The sequence below is a fragment of the Henckelia pumila genome, chromosome 4 (assembly GCF_033568475.1).
Source record: "Henckelia pumila isolate YLH828 chromosome 4, ASM3356847v2, whole genome shotgun sequence".
NCBI lineage: Eukaryota > Viridiplantae > Streptophyta > Magnoliopsida > Lamiales > Gesneriaceae > Henckelia > Henckelia pumila.
Window position 1 is genome coordinate 230,476,887 of NC_133123.1, and position 20,284 is coordinate 230,497,170.

The 20,284-nt window shown below is 37.1% G+C and overlaps 2 protein-coding genes and 1 long non-coding RNA gene across 3 annotated transcripts; 1 reads left to right on the forward strand and 2 right to left on the reverse strand.

Moving 5' to 3' along the window:
• Positions 1-2,535: 2,535 nt before the first annotated feature.
• On the reverse strand, positions 2,536-3,132 carry LOC140862880 (uncharacterized). The gene has a single exon (XM_073265915.1). It carries the CDS (start codon positions 3,130-3,132, stop codon positions 2,536-2,538), a length of 597 nt encoding a protein of 198 aa, XP_073122016.1.
• A 9,191-nt stretch (positions 3,133-12,323) lies between these two features.
• On the forward strand, positions 12,324-12,790 carry LOC140894651 (uncharacterized). Its single transcript, XR_012153882.1, has 3 exons — positions 12,324-12,404; positions 12,500-12,565; positions 12,672-12,790. It is a non-coding gene; the product is annotated as an uncharacterized lncRNA (long non-coding RNA).
• Positions 12,791-17,059: 4,269 nt separating this feature from the next.
• Positions 17,060-20,037, reverse strand: LOC140862881 (uncharacterized). The gene is made up of 6 exons (XM_073265916.1): positions 19,917-20,037; positions 18,925-19,136; positions 18,243-18,523; positions 17,923-18,062; positions 17,603-17,832; positions 17,060-17,281 (listed from the first exon to the last, which is right to left on the reverse strand). Exons 1-6 carry the CDS (start codon positions 20,035-20,037, stop codon positions 17,060-17,062), a joined length of 1,206 nt encoding a protein of 401 aa, XP_073122017.1.
• Between the last annotated feature and the right edge of the window lie 247 nt (positions 20,038-20,284).

Consider the following 20,284-nt stretch of genomic DNA (forward strand, 5'->3'; position numbering starts at 1 on the left):
TTGCTAAGAGAGATGAGAGTGAATTGGTCTGTTCAAATGACTTGGAATGACTCTATTTATAGTTGCAAGTTCGGCATAGATTGGAGCTTCCGTTCCCAGCATCGGAGCTTCCAAAATTTTAATTCTGCGAACACGCGGTTGTCCGTAGCTTCCGTTCTACTTCCGATTGGATTCTTCTTTTCCAAGGTTCTTGAACACCCTTAATGGCAAAATCTTCACTGCAGAATTATCAATCAAAACCCTTGAGATTGTGTGACCATTCAATGTGCCTTGATATATAGAGGTCTGATATGCTTGGTCAACTCAATAGCGAGCTTTTCAATAACCACTCTCTTTGGTTTATGTGGTTCTTCTTCTATAGTCACCCCATTGCATGGTTCTTTTGAGACATCCTCCTGCATTAATTCTGCTCGACTGGCTGGCTCCTCCTTAGACTTAAACATATCAGGCAAAATTACAGATCAAGTGGAACAATCCACCGATATGGTGAATTTGCCTACTTGGAAACAAATCTGTTTCTTGATACTTGGTTCCTCATCAGACAACAAGTCATCATCCTTAAACTCTTTATCTTCAGTTTCCTTTCTACCAAATTTGCTTTTGTTTGGTATAGGAGGCCCTTCCTTGGCTCTGTGTACCATTTCTTTCTCCCTTAGAAGCCTTTTTTTTTGAGTTCTTGTGAGTGGCAAATGAAATTTTTTGTGATGCAATAACTGCCACTGTCCTTCAGGTTGCACATTTGGTGGAACAACAAATCTAGGATTATCACTTCGTAAGTTTTGAGTTACATGACCATGGTTCACCTACATGGACAATGGTCTATTAGTTTGAGAAGACACTTTTATTTGTCGGGGAACCACCTTGTTTCCCCCTGAGAATGGCCGTTTAGGATTATCGGAAGAATTCCTTGGCTTATAGGCCATGGTTCTTCCTTCATATTCCTGCACCCTATCGTTATATCTGTACCCAATAGGCTTATCTTCGTAACTCTTTGCTTTGACTTCAAATACCATAGCTTTGGGAACCCAACCTCGCTTCACAGGTCTCCTCATGTTCATCTCCCTATCTCGTCGAGATTATTTTCTTTGATTAATGATGTTTCTGAGATCTGGAGTACTGACATTCACTTGTACCACAGGTAGGAAAGGGTCCTCGTCTATCAACATGGTATCTTTCTTGTTAGAACATAAATGGGGGGGGGGGGGATTTAGGTTCTATTGGCAACTTTAGCAATTTAAAACGATTATGGTATTACGCAAGCGGAAGACTTAAAGCAATCAAATATAAGTGCAGTAAATAAAATGCGTAATGTAAATAAAGAAGTAAAAGGGATTAGAGATGTTTATGGAAGTTCGAAGATAAATCGTCTACGGCTTCCCTTCTTGGTTAAGATCGATTAACCAAGGATCCACTAGCACTTCAACGTCTTGGCCTTGATGTATCCAAGGATAGCCGTACAACTCAACACAATCATCGCGCCGATACAACTCAAACACTTGGCCTTAAGGGCTCCAAGGATAGCCACAACACTCGTAAAATACACTTGTCTTCACACACAAGTGTTTACAAAAACCGAGCAACCAACTCACGAATGAACTTATACAAACAACCCTTGATTTTGAATATATATCGCACAACTATTTCTTCAACTCTTTATAGAGAGGATATTGCTTGCTAAGTAAGATGAGAGTGAATTGGTGTGTTCAAATGACTTGGAATGGCCTCTATTTATAGTTTCAAGTTCGGCATAGATCGGAGCTTCCGTTCCCAGCATCGGAGCTTCCGAAATTTGAATTCTGCGAACACGTGGTTGTCCAGGATCGGAACTTCCGATCCAACTTTGGAGCTTCCGATCGGCACATTAAATATGTTGTCGGGAAAAAGTCTTTCGGACAAGATTATCAGGCCGCCGTAGTAGATCGGAACTTCCGATCTATGAACGAAGCTTCTGAACTCCGCAGTCCGTAGCTTCCGTTCTACTTCCGAACAATATAAAATTCATTGGAAAAAGATCGGAGCTTCCGAACCTTGATCCGAGCTTTCGATCGTCCTTTAGCTTTCGAAGGTCCTTCTGATCATGATCGGTGGTTCCGAACTCAAATCGGAGCTTCCGAACTTGTAGCAGTATAAGTCTTCAAAATTTTCCTATGATCTTGAGTATACCTTGTTTGCAATATGATCTTTGATAGATTGAGCCTTAATTCATCTTGAAAATTTTAACTCTGTAATAAGCTCATTGTAAACATTAGTAACGTTTTAACCTAGTTTTTTTAATCATCAAAACATAGATAAAAGGGCCTTGTTAAAGCATTAAAAACATTAATCTCACAATCGAGATTTATATGCGTTTAAGGCGTAACATTTCTTTTCAGGGAACTTCAATACTCTCTTGGTATTCTTGTCTTGGAAGATGTTCATGAAAGCACAAAAAGAATTGGTGGTATGATTAAAATAATTATGATACTTACAGTACTCTTTCTCTTTCAACTCCTCTTTCTTTGGGATATGATGATCCGCTGGGAAAGTGACAAACTTCTACTTGACCAGGAATTCGAAAATCTCTTCTGTTTTTGACACATAGAATGTATACTTCATAGTATTCTGACCTTGTATCAGTGAAGAACCTGATTTCACTGGTTCCCCTGCCTTGCGTTTCAACAATGGGCAGACAAAGGACCCTGATTTACTAACTACTGCCAATGCAACATCCTCCGCATCCTGATAATAATAACCAACGGTAGTTTTCTTTCTACGAGATTCCTCCTGCAGGAGATCTTCATATTCAACCACCTTCGCGGCAATTTCATTGAAATCACGAAACTCGGTTCCTTGGAACTTCTTCCTCAACTCGAAGTCTAAACCTCTTTGAGCCAATTTCACAAATTCAGGTTCTGGAAGAAACACCTTACAATGGCTCTTTAACTTCTTGAACCGTTCGATGAAGAACCATGTTGTTTCACTGGATTTTTGAGTTAATCTGGAAAAATCAGCAATACTCGTCTCTGGTTCAGTTCGGTAGAACTGAGTGTTAAACAACTTCTCAAATTCATGCCAGTTAAAAATAGAATTACATGGAAGTTGAGTGTACCACGTAAAAGATGTTCCAGTAAGAATATTCGGGAACAACCTCATTTTTAAAACGGGAAATTTTCATAGTTATCCAACATGCCACATCGGATAGTGAACCGTTCTATGTGTTCTGTAGAAGATTGATCATCATCCCTTGAAAACAATGTAAAGTCAGGTACCTTGAAACCCTTAGGCTATGCTTGGTACGTGTGATGAGATTATTAATATAAAGATAAATCGTGGGATAAGTATATTTTTCAATATAATTATGAAATATATTTAAAAAACTTTAATTTGTTTGTTTGGTTTTTTGTGTATAGGATTAAAATTTAGACTACACAACTTTTACCAAAATTACCCTTGATCACTGTACAACATGTGAGATTTGAAATAAGCTAATATCTCTTCACTTCTTCTCCTTCTTCGACATCCAGAGTCCACACACACTCCATTATCATCCTTGTTCATTTGTTTCAACCTATTATCCCCAAGGACGACCCCTGGAATCCAAAGACCCACCTCTAGAATTGGTGTAAAGCAATCTATCTTGACTCCGATGCTGCAATTCATTAGCTTTCTCCATGATAATCAAGATAAGAATTGAGCACCAGATCTTCTAACCAAACGCTCAGATCTCTCTTTTATTTTCGTCGAAATCGTTCCGGCTAATCGTAAGAGCTCCGATGGATCCACAAATCTCCATGAAAATGTAAAAAAATTTGGATTGCTAAACGAACGAGGAAACGTATACCGTAAAAAGGGAAGCCAAATTAGAGAAAGATTATTAAAAAAATTTCTTACTTCTCTTAAGAGCACCGATGGAGTATACAAGCTTCAGAAACCCAAGAAAAAGGCTGGAACGGAGTCCAGATGAGGGGAAATGGGAGAAATATGGGGAGTAGATACAGGTAGGAAGAATGCTAAATAGGTAATTTACGCATATAGTCCAAGCTATAGTTCATGATGGGGATTACAATACCAAGGCTCCCGCAAGTATTGTAATCAAAAAAATTGTCCATGAATAGTGTCTTTATCACGGGCCCGAAGTTTTCACCAAACAATATAATAAACGAGACAAACGCATGACAATCAGATAATCCTATCTCTATCCCTGCAACCAAATGTAGCCTTAGGATAAGGATTATTAATATCGATGATCTCTGGATAAGGCTTGTGGAACTCAGGCCTAACCATCGGCCTAATCCTAGGTCCATATAGATCATAAACCATTTCTCTAAATAACTCTTGATCCACAGGTGCGGGTCCAACCAATGAATTATGGTAAGTGTTTGCCCCCCGAGCATTCATCATGGGATAAGGGCGAACAAGTGGTTCCTCATACAATCCAAGCTGAATCCCTGGATTTGTGACTGCAAAACTTTGAACAACAGGTCCTTTTCCACTGGCTCTCTGATTTGGTGGAACTCTACCCCATAGACCATCTTCCTTTCTATGAGGAAAAGTATACCTTTCGCTTTGGTGAAAAAAACCAGAGTGCCCAGGGCAGCGAAAATCACCTGCCGGGGACCCTCCATTTGAACAACCACCTTGATTAGGTTTATGGCTTTCTTCATCAATTTTCTTTGGATTCACTGTCGGTTCCTGCGTTACAGTTATCTTAGGAACCGAATCTCCACCAGACCTAATTTTTCTCATCTCACCTCGCATAAAACCCATGGCCGATACCACCAGCCTATGAGCCTCTTCCAGAAGTTCCATGGTGATAGCAACCACCATATCCATATCTTCAAATTTTTTCGAAATCATGGAATAAAACTGCTCAGCAGGAACCAACAACATTTCTGGAACTCCGCTAGGTCTTTCGTCTTCATTAGTTTGGTGGGTTTTCTCAACATTTTCACCTTCTATGTGCATGACAATTTCTGAATCACCAACTTGTGAAACATAACCTCCAGCACCATCTCCTTGTGATGACTTTCCGTCACCTTTCTCTTGGTCCCTACGGGTCTTCGGCGCCATAAATGTCCCACCGGACGTGCCAAAATAATGTTTGCACACAAAAATTGGCTCAAGCGGGTTGATTGCAGGCGTGATAGGCACGTGAGTGCCAAATGAGAATGTAAATAAAAATAAAAATCTAACTTCTAAAAATCAAGCGAATGATGAGTCTCAGTTTTTTCGTCGGTCCCAAGTTCACCAGTAAAACGCCAAAGAACTAAAATAAAAGAGAAGATGAATTATTAATAGCAACATGATATCGATTCTTTTCCACTGAAAATTCCAAATGACAAATGTTTGCCATAATATTCACAAATAAAGTGTTGTAACAGTTCGAGGAACCCAACAAAATAGACTGAATATGTACGATAATATTTTTGGATAACTGCTAAAACATGAAGCTGATAAAATGTAGAAATATTGCTGAAAAGAACAAAGCTTTTGGAGCTGTGTTTGTTGATGATTTGTCTGTGTTTCTTCCATGTTCTGCTGATTACTTTTGTTCCCAATTTTCTCCATAACCTCTAACTCCACTATCCTCATAATGGGCCACGTTCATCACTTTCAATTTCTCAGATTGGCCTTGACTTGGTCTTGATTTTGAATGTAACCCCAAATTTCAAATTTTGCCGCTAGATTTTTAACTCTTGGGCTTTATTTCAAATGGGCCGAAATGATTGAGCTGCATGATTTTCAGGAACTGGGCCAAGGAACTCGAATTTACTAAAATATTTTATTTTATGGGCTAACATTTTTTAAAAAGAAAAGAAAAGAAAAGGTTGTCCTCGAAAGAAACGCATTTCACATGAGTCAGAGGTCCATTGGCTCATGTGAGGGTTAAATCGAGGGACGTGCACGAGTGGCAGAGACCTGAGGAAGGGAGCAACATGACCAACCCCCAGAGCATACCCACAATATTTCAGCAGAAAATATGCTCCACACGAAGATCAAACCCGCAACGTTAAGAAATTTCTTCCCACGTCACCTCAGGCCTTATCAACTCGTCTATGCCCCCGTAGTCGCGATAATCTTTACTTCTTTGCTATAACCGCTTCACCTTTAGAAAAAAAAATTCGGTAATTTAAGTGTTTAGACAAAATTTCCCTTCTTTCAAAAATATAATTACATGCATTGCTAACTAAAAAAATAGTAAGAACATTTAATACACAAAGAATCTCCATATTCACTTATTTTTAGAGATTACAAACACTACCTTAATATCAAACACTCACGTTCATACCACAAACCCACTAACTAAATTCCATTTTTTTTATAGCTCACAATATTTGTTTCTTCAACATTTTGAATCATCTAATCTCATTTTCAAAATAAATTTTATCGCAAAAAAATGATTGTCTAAAAAATTTTCACCAAATTAAAATTTTAAAAATAATATATTTCAATTAAAAATAAAATTTTATATACACACAACGCGTGTGCTTCGTGAGTAATTTTATTTATGTGTATATGTTAATTAGTAGTAAAAAATATGATATTTTAATTTTAAATTAAATTTAGTATATCAAATTCAAAAATTATTTTATTCTTATGTTGGATCTTGAGATAAGAAAATTGTTGTATATAAAAAATAGAAACTAGACGATTATGATTTACTATCAATAAATGTTGCATTTTTAGGCGAATAGAGTCTTTCAAAAATAATTGAAAACGAGTTCAATGCTGCATTTTTAGGCGATTAGCTTCTTTCAAAATAATTGAGGATGTTTTCTTTATTGAAGTACCTTAAGACAATTTGAGATCTTTTAAACATTTAAATGTTCAATAAAGATGTCAATTGTTGCTATAACACAAAATATTTAAGAGCGACAAAATTACAATTTGTCGTAAGAATTTTTTGAATAGTTGCAACTCTATTGTAAGGTGGTAGGCAACATGTTCACGTCTCCAAATACCACTTAGAGTAACAACATCAATGTTATGCAAAATTTTAAAACAGACGGATCTCATAGATTACGTTAGTTAGACTTGAAACCGTAGTAGTAGTTCGGAATAAGCTTTCAACAGCCAATCTCTATGCTTTTTGGTAAAAATTTTCAAGATATAATGGAAAATCAATTACTACTAGCAGCCAAAACACACACAATATGTGTAATGAAATGAATAAATAATATATTATTTGTGTAATAATTTTTATTTTAAATATTTTGTTCATTTATCTCATCCTAATAAAATGAGTTAAACATATAAAATTTATAAATATGAAAGGTTATAAATATGAACATATATCATATATTATTATTATTATTATTATTATTATTATTATTATTATTATTATTATTATATAATAATAAAATAGACTGATCCCTAGCTCTTTCCAGTTCTACAAATTCATTTTTCAACTCATTTTCCATTGTCCAATAACGTATTAAATATAAATCACGAAGCAAAATACACATGTTTTACCTTCGCCTACTTAAACCCTTGAAATCATCAAATTGAAAATCATCCATCAGGAATAAAATGTTATAAGGATAGTATTCAGAATTCTGAACACAATAACACTAATAGCAACAACAGCAATAAGAAGTCGAGGTAAGAGAATCTCTCTATCCGCAAGACGAAATTTCTCATTAACAATGCTTAAACGTTGGCGGCAATAGTCTCTAAGATACAACAAATTTACAATTGAGATATAGCAGCACAACAAATATCTCGATCTTCGTCGAATGAAAATATGTGTCAACTTGAATTTTGTGTGAGAGAGGGAAGAATTTGCAGAGAGATCTGAAGTATCACGTTATCAGATGTTACCGATTAGTTTCTCTACGTTATAACAATACTATATATCTATATATATACTATGACTTCAAATAACACGTTTTAAGGCCTAAGGATGAAATCCATGACAGAAAAAGCCAAAAAGAGTCGTGACTTTTCGAACTGCAAGCCGCGCGCTCGAGCGGTAAAATTTAACCGCTCGGGCGCCCAAATTTTGCCAAAATTTCTGTCCCTCTTATTTGACGATGCGCCCAAGCGGTAATATTTGACCGCTCGGGCGGCCGACTTTTGGCCAAACTTCTGTTTTGCAGACGAGGTGCTGCGCGCGGGCGGTAATATTTTACCGCTCGGGCGCACACAAAAACAATATTATTTTTTAATTAAATTTTATCCAAAAAGAATAATAGGATCATAAACCTCGCCTAGCCGCGCTGGCCGGCCGCGCGCGCATGTTTATTGTATCGATTAGCTTCTTACCCCTTTACAAAACATCGGTGCCCTAAGGGCCCAATCCCATAATCCAAAGTTGGATTATATAAGGTGAGAAATATATTGGAGTTGTTCCAATGTGGAAAAACTTTCCCTCCAATTTATTTCACCAAATTCAATTTTTTCAACAGTTGGGACAAGCCTTTGGGACAAGCTTTGGGACAAGCATTTCAAGCTCATTTCAAGCCATTTATTCCAACAATTCATTCAATATTTTTTCCAACAATCCCCCACATGAATGAATTTCACATATATTAGCATTCTCACTTGAAAGACTTTTTGAGTTATTGGTAAATCAGGATAGGTAGCTTGTGACTTTGAACCTACCTTAGTAAAATATGATCGCATTTACTAGTTGCAAAGTGACGCGATGTCTTGAACTAGTCAACCTTTTATGTAAACAAAGTCAATAGTATTTACATAACAATAATCTTAACATATTTTGTTCTCACGTTGTCTCCATTTCGGCCCTGGACCATATCTTAGATACATAAGTGTTACAAAAAGTGGCCAATACTTTGCACTTATATAGGTGATCTCCTATCAAGAGTATCCTGCGTTACTCTACTTTATAGGTATAAGAATCAATAAAAGAAAACTTAACATCACCACATGTTGCAGGTATGTTCTACTTGGATGTTCTAGGAATGAGCTAGGAAAGATTCCAAGTACTATAGTGACCCTACCCGGATCCACTACCTAATCAAAGTTTAAATAGCGCATGCATTAACATTAAAAGCGTAAAGAGCGAAATATTTAAAATACAACAAATCCAATCGGTAGAATACAACCGACAAAAATAGTGTATAAATACTCTTATAAAACAAAATCAAAAATCTTAGGGTTACAAGCCCTACCACTAAGCTCTCGCTGCAACAGGTAACAACCTCAACCCTGCTGCAAATCACCTGAACCGTCCAGCCTCAAACCTGGCTCACCACAAGGAATCCCAAAAAGAAACCAACACAAGGGCATGAGCGACAACGCTCAATACGAAAGAATTGATATATATAGACTAATATGCAGCAAGAAAATGACTTAAAATACTTGTTAAAACAGCATACTCAGGGCGCCATGAATATACAGTACCGTGCTAAGAGAGCGACTCCGTGGGGTACTCGTATATTCCCCTATCCACTATAGTGTCTACTCCACCGTCATGGTTGCTCCTACACTAGTAGAAAAATCGCATTTCACTTCGGCATATTTTACTTCGGCAATTACTAAAAACGAAGTAATATGTAATAAACAACTTCGGTAATAACACAAGTGCAGTAAAAAAACACATTTTACTTTGGTATTTAAAAAAACACGGGCTTCTCTGATGTTTTGAGAACATATTACTTCGGCATATGTTATTTTGCCGAAGTAAAAAGTGAAAAACTAAAATTAATTTTTAATGTAAGCGGTGAATTAATTCCTTCAGCTTTCTATCTTTCTTCCATTATTGGAGTAGATTCAAATCATAAAAAACCCAATGTAAGCGGAATCATTTGCTTTGGAAATTTATTGTGTGGTTTTTTTTGCAGATCTTCAATACCTTGTCAGACGTGTCTCTGCTACAGATAACTGACCTTCATGTGAGACTTCTGCCTTTTTTTCTCTTTTTTGTGATAACCGTGGATCTTACATTTAGGATTACGGTAGATTAGGTTCCGTATCTTTTTTGTTGTTCCTTGGTTTTAAATGTTGTAGGTCGATCTGTTTGAAGAAGTTGTGTATAGATTTGTATTTTTGTTTCTTGATCTGAGTTTTAATTCGGTCTCATTCTTATTTTTTTGTCCATTCTCATATGCTATACGTAGATTTGGTTTTTATTTTCCAGATCTTAAATTTTACAGATAAAACATATACCAAGGATGTTTTACGTTTCACACGTTATAAAGATCTTTTTAGTTGTTTAGGATGTGTTTTTCGTGACACCTATAAAGATAATAATACATATAGATCTTTTTAGTTGTTTAGGATGTGTTTTTTATTTGAGCGATTTCTTATTTGTTCACTTAGCTTTCTTGTGGGTTTGATCTTAGTGTCTTTTTTTACGACGTCTGTTTTTTTTTTTTGTATAGTGCATTGCAACTAATTTCTTTCTTAAATGCTCTAGGATCCATCGGTTTCTATTCTACCCAGACATTGTCTTCTTCTTCTTTTTTTTTTTCTAAATGCTCTAACGTCTATGTTTTTTGACAGCTGCGAGAGGGAAGATTAGAAAAAAACCGTCTCAGAAGTAGCTACTTAACTCATAAAATAGGTAATTAATTTATAATAGTATCCGTCTTCGCATTTTATCATCTTTTGCACCTTTATAATTGTTTACAATTCTTTTCTTTTCGAATGTTTTCAAAAGTATCGATCCCTTTCTTCCAAGCTCCATCGATCCCCTTCTTCAGATGTTTGTTCGAAGGGCAATTCCACTACTGAACCATATCTTGTGGGGCATAATATCTTGCTGGCTCATTCTGCTGTTGTGAAACTTTACAAGGAAAAGTATAAGGTAAAATTTATGACTTTGTTCTGTTTATTTTTTATCGATGAAACTATTTGGTTTGTTTTATTCACGAGTCCACAAATGTTCATGTTTATCAAATGACATGCTAGTGGAAATGTGTGTCTGTGGTTGCTTCTAAAAGATTTGGTAATTTATGAAGAAATGCTGCGTAAGATAAGCTTAAGTTTGTTTGAGTTTGTGAGATCTTGTTGTCTCAAGGCGGACATTTTCCGATGCAGGCCACACAGAAAGTTATATTGGATTTAACATCTATAACCTGTGGATGGTTCCTTACACCGATTCAAAAGAGGATCTAATAGCAAATCAAAGATCTAATGATTTTTATACGAGTTGGTAAGATATAGGGATGGCCTGTCCTTGGACTTGGCAAAATTAATTTTTTTTCATTCTATGCACCTCACATAGGATGTTGACGTTTGAGTTGGATGCGGCGGAAGCTCTAGTGGGGTTGGCTCGCTCTGCCTCTTTTCCTGGCGAGTTTGAACGACGGGGCTGTCAAAAACAGATCGATACCGATTTTGGTTACACATTTGAATGAGGTAAGTGGACTTATGTGTATATATTAAAAAATATGTATGTGTTCGATCGATTCATTACATGTTTTGTTATGCATGGTTTGTTTCCTTGTGCTTGTACTTGCTTTGTTCCAATTTGTTGCGCTTATTTTCTCATGCTCCGAATTTGAAAAGGTACATACTGTTAGAATTCAAGATGTTAGAAGTGAGAGAAATTCCTAAAATCTTATAACTTTTGTTCCGGCCTTTAGAAAGGGTATAAAATCGTAATATGACATCACCCTTTAGATGATTATAGCATATTGGAGAATTATATGTTATTAAGGTCTTAAATTCAAGACCACTAGAGTTATTATGGTCTCACCTTTACCATTAGGCAAAAATATCTTAACAATTTGGAGGAGAGTTTGTCATTAATTTATTATGGATTACAATAGAATATTTTAGATTTCGTGGTAATTTCGTACAACAAGAAATGAAAGGTTACTTTAGTGCCATTCAAGCATATATCAAATACGTGAAAACATTTATATACGTATTATTTGTCAAAGATAATAATGAATCTAATTTTTTTGTGCAGTGGATAACACATTTGGTTGATTATTCATCTTATTGTCTAATGTAAATTATTCGAAATATTAGTGGCGTGCACTATTTTTTTTATGTAAATATATTACTTTATCATCATTAATTATATTATTCATTCATGCTCATCTCGTTTATGAACCGAACGATACCTTAACATATATATCGTCAAAGAAGTCCATGTAAATATATTACTTTATCATCATTAATTATATTATTCATTCATGACTTTTTTAAATAAATTACATTGACAATGAGGCAATGGGATTTTTTTTATTTAATGATAATCACATTGACCTCAAATACTATCAAAAACTTTATGGCTTGTGGTGCAAAGCCTGTACCATCTCATGTGCTTTTACTTGCTTATAAGGTGTATAGAGTATAAAATTCTTTTAATGGTTTTGTGGTTTCCCATGAGAATTGAGATAGATGAGATTTAAAAATTGAAGCACAACCCTTGTGTCCACAACCCTATGTCTCTGGAGTTAACAGGGAAGACAACTAAACTGTCGATGGAGAACACATATTTGAAACAAGTGGGTGATAATTTTTTCCCAATTCTTGTTTCGCCTTATCATAATGGATGATTGTAATCAGGTCTATTCATCTGGATGATATTTCTTTTAAGCAGGAAAAAGACCTAGCAGCGAAGAAATACAACTACTTGAAAGATAAAAATGAGTTTTTGAAAGCACAGGTAATTCGGGGATGTAAGATGAATAGCTATCTTTTCATTGGAATTTCAGTCCCGCCCCACGGTTCTTTTGCATTGCATATGGATAAAAGAAAGCCTTCCAAAGCAGGACATGTACACGACAAGCTAGAGTCTAAGCGTACTGAAATGTCGAGTTCTTCTGCTGCCACCACTCCGATTTTTTTATACCATCTCGTGCATATAATAAAGGCGTGAGATCAATGCAGGTAGCATCTTTTACAATCCAATGATTCTTAGCTCTTATAAGTCATATAATTTCTTGTTTTAATTAATTAATGTGCACCTGAAATTCAGGGTGGTGGGAGATCTTTTTTCGAAGAAACTACCGCAACAGTTGCTGCTGGAGTAGTCACGAAATGTATTTTAAAACATTATGCAAGAATTGAAGTATGTTTTGGATTCTGTTGAAAATTATATTAGATTGCATTTATAATCAAAAATAAATTCTGGATGCATGTGCCCGATTATTTTTTTGTTTTCTTGTTCTTGTTATTCGTTTTTCCTTCTTGCAAGAAAATACATCTATAAAGATATATTATGAAAATTCCTATTTGATTATGCAACTGTGGTTTTTTTTTTTTTTAATTTGACCATTTTTGTTTTGTTTTTAGGTTCTTTCTTATGTTTCACAGGTGCACAACCTTGTACTTCCTGAAGGTTTGGTTGATCATGATACCTTGACACTTGATCAGGTATAAATATATATATATATTTGTTTACACATGCGTGCGCTTGTGTGTGTGTGCATATTTACTCACACACATGCATGCATATATGGGGGTGTATGAATGCGCTGGTGGAGATACTAGGAATTCTTTCATTTCTTCATCTTGATGATGAATACTTTTTGATCTCATATTTTTGTCAACTTGGTTTTTTTTAAGCTCAAGGAACAGTGTTGATTTTTTTTCTCCAAGAAATATGAATGTATTTTAATAATATGACTAATTTATAAGATAATGAACATCAAGTGGAGTTTTACGCTTACAGAGGTTTGCTCATCTTGTTTTTTGTTTCAAGTTGATGTTTCCGTTGATGTGTTTAAAGCTAAAGTTCAGGGTTTGAGCTTGGATTGTGATTGATTGTATTTATTGTTTCATTCATTTTATTCGGGTAGAGATTAAGAAGAAATGATTGAAGCTAAATATTTTAGGATCTGGACACAAAAGAAGTACAAAAACAGGATCGATGCAACCGTGGATTCGACGAAGAGATTTGCGAGTTTGTGTGTTTGATCGAGAACAGTGAGGAGGCTTATATACACAGCTTCTGTAAAGGCTGCTTCACTATTGAAGGAAGATGAAGGTGTTTATAAGGAGTATATTGATGGAACTTGTTGGACCCCTGCTCATTTCACTGTCCCTTACACAAGTGAATATGTTGAGGTAATTGTCTCATTTATTTACTGGTAATAATCAATGTAATATCTCGATTAAAAACAATATTTTGTATAAGGGGTATATGGATTTGAGAATGTCGCTACTTAGTTTTTGCTTTGTTGAGTGTGTTATGCCTTTCTCAAATATCATGCATGATCGTTCATTTTTGCTTTTTTTTTTTAATATGTGGCATGCCTTTGTTTGTGTATGGTGTTTTAGTCTCAACATGCCTAGTTCTACCTCGGCGGATATTGTTCGTATATAATGGTTCTAAATATACCTATGTAAGCAGTTGATTCTCTAAATACTTTTCTTCATTTGGTATGAATTCGGTGGATTGTTTTTTTGAATGGAAAAAGTTTGTACTTTTGTGTTTTTGTAATTGGGATTTTAATATTTAAATTTTTGAGTTTTTCTTTTTGAAACTCTGCCTTGTTTTTGTTTCTTTGTTTATTGAAAGATAGGGTGAGATCGTCTCTTTATTGCAAGTGTGATTCTTCTTCTATTGCATGAGGATAAGCTAAATGATTCTAATTGTTTATGTTTTGAACTTCTTAAAGTAAAAAGAACTTTATGAACCTTGGGACTTGGTATTATTTTTATTTATTTGCCTTTTTCTGTTTATATTTACTGAATTGAATCAATCATCTATGTGTGTTTTTTTGTTATCTTTTGAAAGAGCCTTTTCGAGCATCAAACCTACATATAGGTCACCCTTTGTGTTTATTTCTTGATTTTTGGTTTATGCAAGCATGTAGATGAGAGCTTTTGCTGGTGGAATTGGATCGCCCTTTTTTTCTCTTTTTTCTTGATCTCCAGTATTCTACAAGAATGTGGACTAGTTTCAATTCAAGGGCTTTGTTTTACTCCTTTATTTTCTTGCTTACTAAAACTATTTAAATGGTGTCTATATGTTTGATTCTTTTTTACTTTCGTAAGTGTGTGTATGAAATAGGGTGTTGAATCTTCTCTTAGCACTTGATATGTGTCAACATGCATACCAAATAGGTTGCTGAATATTCTTTGTTTTGGATTTCATTTTGCAATTAGCTGCCTTGTTGGTTTGCCGTGCAACTAGCTGCCTTTTTGGTTTACCGTGGCATTCCACTCTTTGTTGGAATTTCAGTTTGCAGGATTCGTCAAGAATAAGTGTTACAGTATCAAGAACAATTTGATGAAGTTAGAAGAGAATGGAGTGAATTTGTCTACTCGCATGTAGGTGCTTAAATATATCATTCACGTTTGGATAATACTTTCTTTTGAGGAAATACATGTGGATGTGTACGCGTTTAGTTTTGAGGAGATACGTGTGGATATGTGCATATAATTCGCGTTATTTTGGTGGATAAACTTGTTGATTTATGTATTTTGTCGTTTTGGGATGAATTTATTAATATTTTTAGTGTATTTTTAAGTTTCAAAATTATATTTATGGCATTATTATAAAAAAAATGTGCTTTATTGAGTGCAGCAATTTTAGTATAAACGAAGTAAATCAAAGAATTTACGTCATCATTTTACTACGTTTATTAACGCAATTAACGAGGTAAAAAACATTCTATTACTTTGGCAATTTCACTAATAGACGAAGTAGAAAGATGCATTTTACTACGCTAATATAGGAAATTAACGAAGTTAAAGGCATTATTTTGCTTTGTCTATTAATGAAAATACCGAAGTAACAACTATTCTATGACTTCAGTAATTTTATTAATAGACGAAGTAGAAGACTATATTTCACTTCGTCTACGAACCGAAGTCAAAACATAGTTGTTACTTCATCAACTTCATTAATTGACGAAGTAATAGAATATGTTTTACTACACAACTTATGAAATTAGTGAAATAAAAGATATTTTTTTACTTCGGCACCGGTCCGATTATGAACCGGTTCTGCCTCAATGCATCGACCAAAGACTTCGGTAATTTAAGGGATACGACTTCGGTGATTATGCAAAGTAAAATAGTACCTATTACTTCACGTGACACTACTTCGGTATTTATAATTCTACGGCTTCGGTTATTAACCGAAGTCTTAAGAGATTTTTCTACTAGTGCTAGTGATAGCAAAACCAGGGGCTGAGTGTCCCAAGACACAAATCCATAAGAAGTAACTCATCAATGATGGAAACTTTCATGACTCACATTATACCAGATGCAGTCCGGTGTAAAAACATGCATGTGCTAAAGCCGTAAAATATATAGCACATACTCATGCAACATATAAGCATATATATATCATGCCGGCTATCTCGGTCAGTATTTACATACCTCTAACACTGCAGGCAAATCCTAGCACCATAGGTCTAGATCCCACGCCTACAATTCCACACTAAGTTGTCTACAATGCAAACATACATGCATCATTAAATAAGCTCTAAAATCCTTGACTAAGCTATTCAATACTCCTAAATATTTTTAGGAGACCAAAGCTATACATGCGTCCGTCGTTAGCCCTTTGTTGCCGCTTGCCTCAAAACAAGGCCACAGCTCCGCTACGACGCCTAAATCGCTATGTCGCTTTTGGATTCCCCATAGGACGCCTAGATCTCCCTAGATCTGAGTTAAACGGCCTAGGAATCGAGAGAATAAAGAGGAGAGGTGCGAGTGAAATGAGATCTCGGACCCTCTATTTATAGGCGAAGTTTGGGTCGTCCGAACCCTGTTTGGAGCCTCCGAACACGATCGGATCATCCGATACCGACTTTGGGTCGTCCGATGTCCCATCCGATTGTAAGCCATGACGTTACCTTGCTGACGTAATTGATGATGTAAGCCCTATCCCTGTTCGGATCCTCCAAACCTGCCGACGGACCGTCCGAACACGATCGTAGCCTCCGAACTTCACTTCGGATCGTCCGAACGTCTTTGGATCCTCCGGTATTCTCCTCGGGCCGTCCGAACATTAGGAATATTAATTATGATTAATTACTTAATCACTTTATTGGATTATGGGTTACTATATTTTCCCCCACTTAAGAAATTTTGTCCTCGAAATTTAAGTCTAGAGGAAAATACAAAAAGTCAACCACATGTTCTTTATTACAACTGAACATTACAAAGTACAAGTATTTCTTACAAAGAAAAGTACAAAACATCAAAACAACTCTGGATGCTCAACTCTCATCCGGCTCTCCAACTCCCAAGTTGCTTCTTCAGTCCCTCTACGCTGCCACTGCACCATCACTAGAGGTATGAGCTTGTTTCGAAGCACCTTGTCCTTCCTGTCAAGAATCCTGAGGGGTCTCTCCACGTAGGAAAAATCTTGATCCAGTTGCACCTCAGTTGGATGCAATATGTTCGACTCATCTGCCATGTACTGCCTCAACAAAGACACGTGAAACACATCATGGATACTGGAAAGATATGGTGGAAAAGCTAAACGATAGGCCATGTCTCCAACTTTCTCAAGAATCTCGAACGGACTGATAAATCTCGGCGACAACTTGCCCTTGAGTCCAAATCTCATCACCTTCCGGAAAGGTGACACTTGTAGGAACACATGTTCCCCTACCTCAAAATGTAACGGTCTGCGGTGAGTGTTAGCGTAGCTAGCCTGTCAATCCTGGGCTGCCTTAATCCTCTTACGAATCATCTCCACTGCATCGGTCATTTGTTGAATCATCTGTGGACCTTAAACTTGACGCTCTCCAACTTCGTCCCAAAACAAAGGCGTACGATAGCGGCGTCCGTATAAGGCCTCAAATGGTGACATGCCAATGCTGCTGTGGTAACTGTTATTATAAGCAAACTCCACTAACGTCAAGTGGTCATGCCACGCTGGACCAAAATCCATGAATGTATCTTGAAGCATATCCTCGAGAGTACGAATAGTCCTCTCACTCTGCCCGTCGGTCTCTGGGTGGTATGCTGTACTCAAACTCAGAGTAGTGTCAAGAGCTCGCTGGAAGCTACCCCAAAACCTAGAGGTAAACCTCGGATCTCTGTCGCTGACAATACTCAACGGAATTCCATGCAGACGAACCACCTCTTGCACGTACAGACGTGTCATCCTGTCAAAAGTAAAGTCCCAATTGTAAGGAAAGAAATGCGCGGACTTTGACAATCGATCAACAACAACCCAAATAGCATCGCAGTTCCTGGAAGAAATCGTTAAGTGGGTGACAAAATCCATCGTCACATGCTCCCACTTCCACTCAGGAATCTCTAAACTCTGGAGTAATCCACAGGGTCGTCGATATTCTGCCTTGACCTGCTGACATACAAGGCATCGAGATACAAACTGATATACACCGCTCTTCATTCCTTTCCATCAGAACCTTGTACGTATAACCTTGTACATTTTCATGCTACCAGGATGTACAGAAAATCTACTACGGTGAGCTTGAGACAGAATCTCCTCTCGTAATGTGAAATCATCAGGAACTACCACACGTCCAAAGAGACACAACAGACCATCATTCTTCAAATGAAAACCAAAATTATTCCCATTCTGAGCCAAACGGGCTAACTTCTGCGTCTTTAGATCAACGGCCTGCAACTCACGTGTACGAGTATACAAGGCTGGTTCGATAAGTACTAACAAAACGCGAACTCCTTGCTGTTTTTTCTTATGCCAAAAAGTGAAATCCAAGGAAAAACACTCCTCTACCACTCGCGCAACTGAGCTGGTATGAAGCAAACTCACGTATACTTTGCGGCTAAGGGCATCCACAACTGGATTAGAAGTTCCTGGATGGTACTTGATCTCACAATCATAGTCCTTCAGCAAATCCATCCAACGACGTTGCCTCATGTTCAACTCAGCATGAGTGAACAAGTACTTCAAACTTTTATGATCACTGAAGATCTCGAACTTCTCACCATACAAATAATGACGTCATATCTTAAGAGCAAAGACGATGACTGCAAGATATAACTAGTGTACGGGATATTTCTCCTCGTGAGTCTTCAATTGCCTCGAGGCATAGGCAATCACATGACCTCTCTGCGATAACACACATCCAACCCCTGGAGAGAAGCATCAGTGTGAACTAAAAATCCACCTGATCCAGACGGTAGAGCCAACATTGGAGCTGTAGTCAGACGTCGTCGTAACTCGTGAAAAATCTCCTCACACTCTGACGTCCAAACGAAAGGCACATCTTTCCTCATAAGCTGCATCAAAGGCTTAGCAATCTGAGAAAAATTCTCCACGAATCTTCGGTAGTAGCCTGCCATCCCAAGAAAACTACGAATCTCTGAAACTATCGTCGGACGTGACCAAATCAAAATGACTTCCGTATTACAAGGATCAACTGAAAAACCGTCTCGTGAAATTACATGACCAAGGAAAACAACTCGATCAATTCAAAATTTACACTTGCTCAACTTAGCATACAACTGCCTCTCTCTCAGTATCTACAATACTGTATGGAGATGTAAAACGTGCTCGTCCATACTGCGAGAATACACAAGGATATCGTCAATGAACACAACCAAGAACTTATCCAGAAAGCCGCAAAATACTCTGTTCATCAAATCCATGAAGATTGCTGGAGCATTCGTCAAACCAAACGGCATCACTAAGAACTTGTAGTGACCATACCGCGTACGAAATGTTGTCTTAGAGATATCCTCATCTCTAACCCTCAACTGGTGATATCCCGACCGTAGGTCAATCTTTGAGTAAACAGAAGTACCCTGTAACTGATCAAACAAATCATCTATCCGCAGAAGAGGATAATTATTCTTTACCATCGCTTGGTTAAGCTGTCAATAGTCTATACAAAGAAGCATCGACCCATCTTTCTTCTTAACAAAAAGGACTGGGGCTCCCCATGGCGAAACAATCGACCGAAGTTGAATCTGCCACTCTCTCATCTCAAAAGGTGCTAATAGATACAAAGCTTTGGAAATCGGTGATGTCCCTGACACTAGCTCAATGCCAAACTCAATCTCTCTCACTGGTGGCAAGCCTGGAATCTCCTCCGGAAACACATCGGGAAACTCACGGATTATGGGTATCTCCTGGATGTCTGGTCCCTCCAAGGATGAATCGATGGCGTAGATAAGGTAGCCTTCTCCGCCAGACCCTAAAGCACGTCGGGCTTTCAGAGCAGAAACCACTGACATCGGGGGTCGTGCTCACTCACCGTAAAAGTACCATGCCTCACAATCCTCAAGACGAAACTGAACAAACGTCTAATAGCAATCCACTATCGCTCTGTAGGTAGTCAGGAGATCAATCCCGATAATAAAATCAAAATCCTCCATAGCTAGGATTATCAGGTTAGCAGTAAGTTGATACCCTTTAAAATCCAAAGAGAAACCAACCACTAGACGCTTAGTTAAGACTTCGCTACCCATCGGAGTAGAGACC

Coding starts and splice junctions, on each gene's coding strand:
- LOC140862881 (XM_073265916.1), bottom strand. CDS start 20,037: ATGTCAGTGGTTTCTGCTCTGAAAGCCCGACGTGCTTTAGGGTCTGGC. Junction 18,524..18,924: donor CTTCTCTCCAGGGGTTGGAT/GTGTGTTATCGC, acceptor AAGAAAAAACAG/CAAGGAGTTCGCGTTTTGTT. Junction 18,063..18,242: donor TACAAGGTTATACGTACAAG/GTTCTGATGGAA, acceptor GATTTCTTCCAG/GAACTGCGATGCTATTTGGG.
- LOC140862880 (XM_073265915.1), bottom strand. CDS start 3,132: ATGAGGTTGTTCCCGAATATTCTTACTGGAACATCTTTTACGTGGTAC.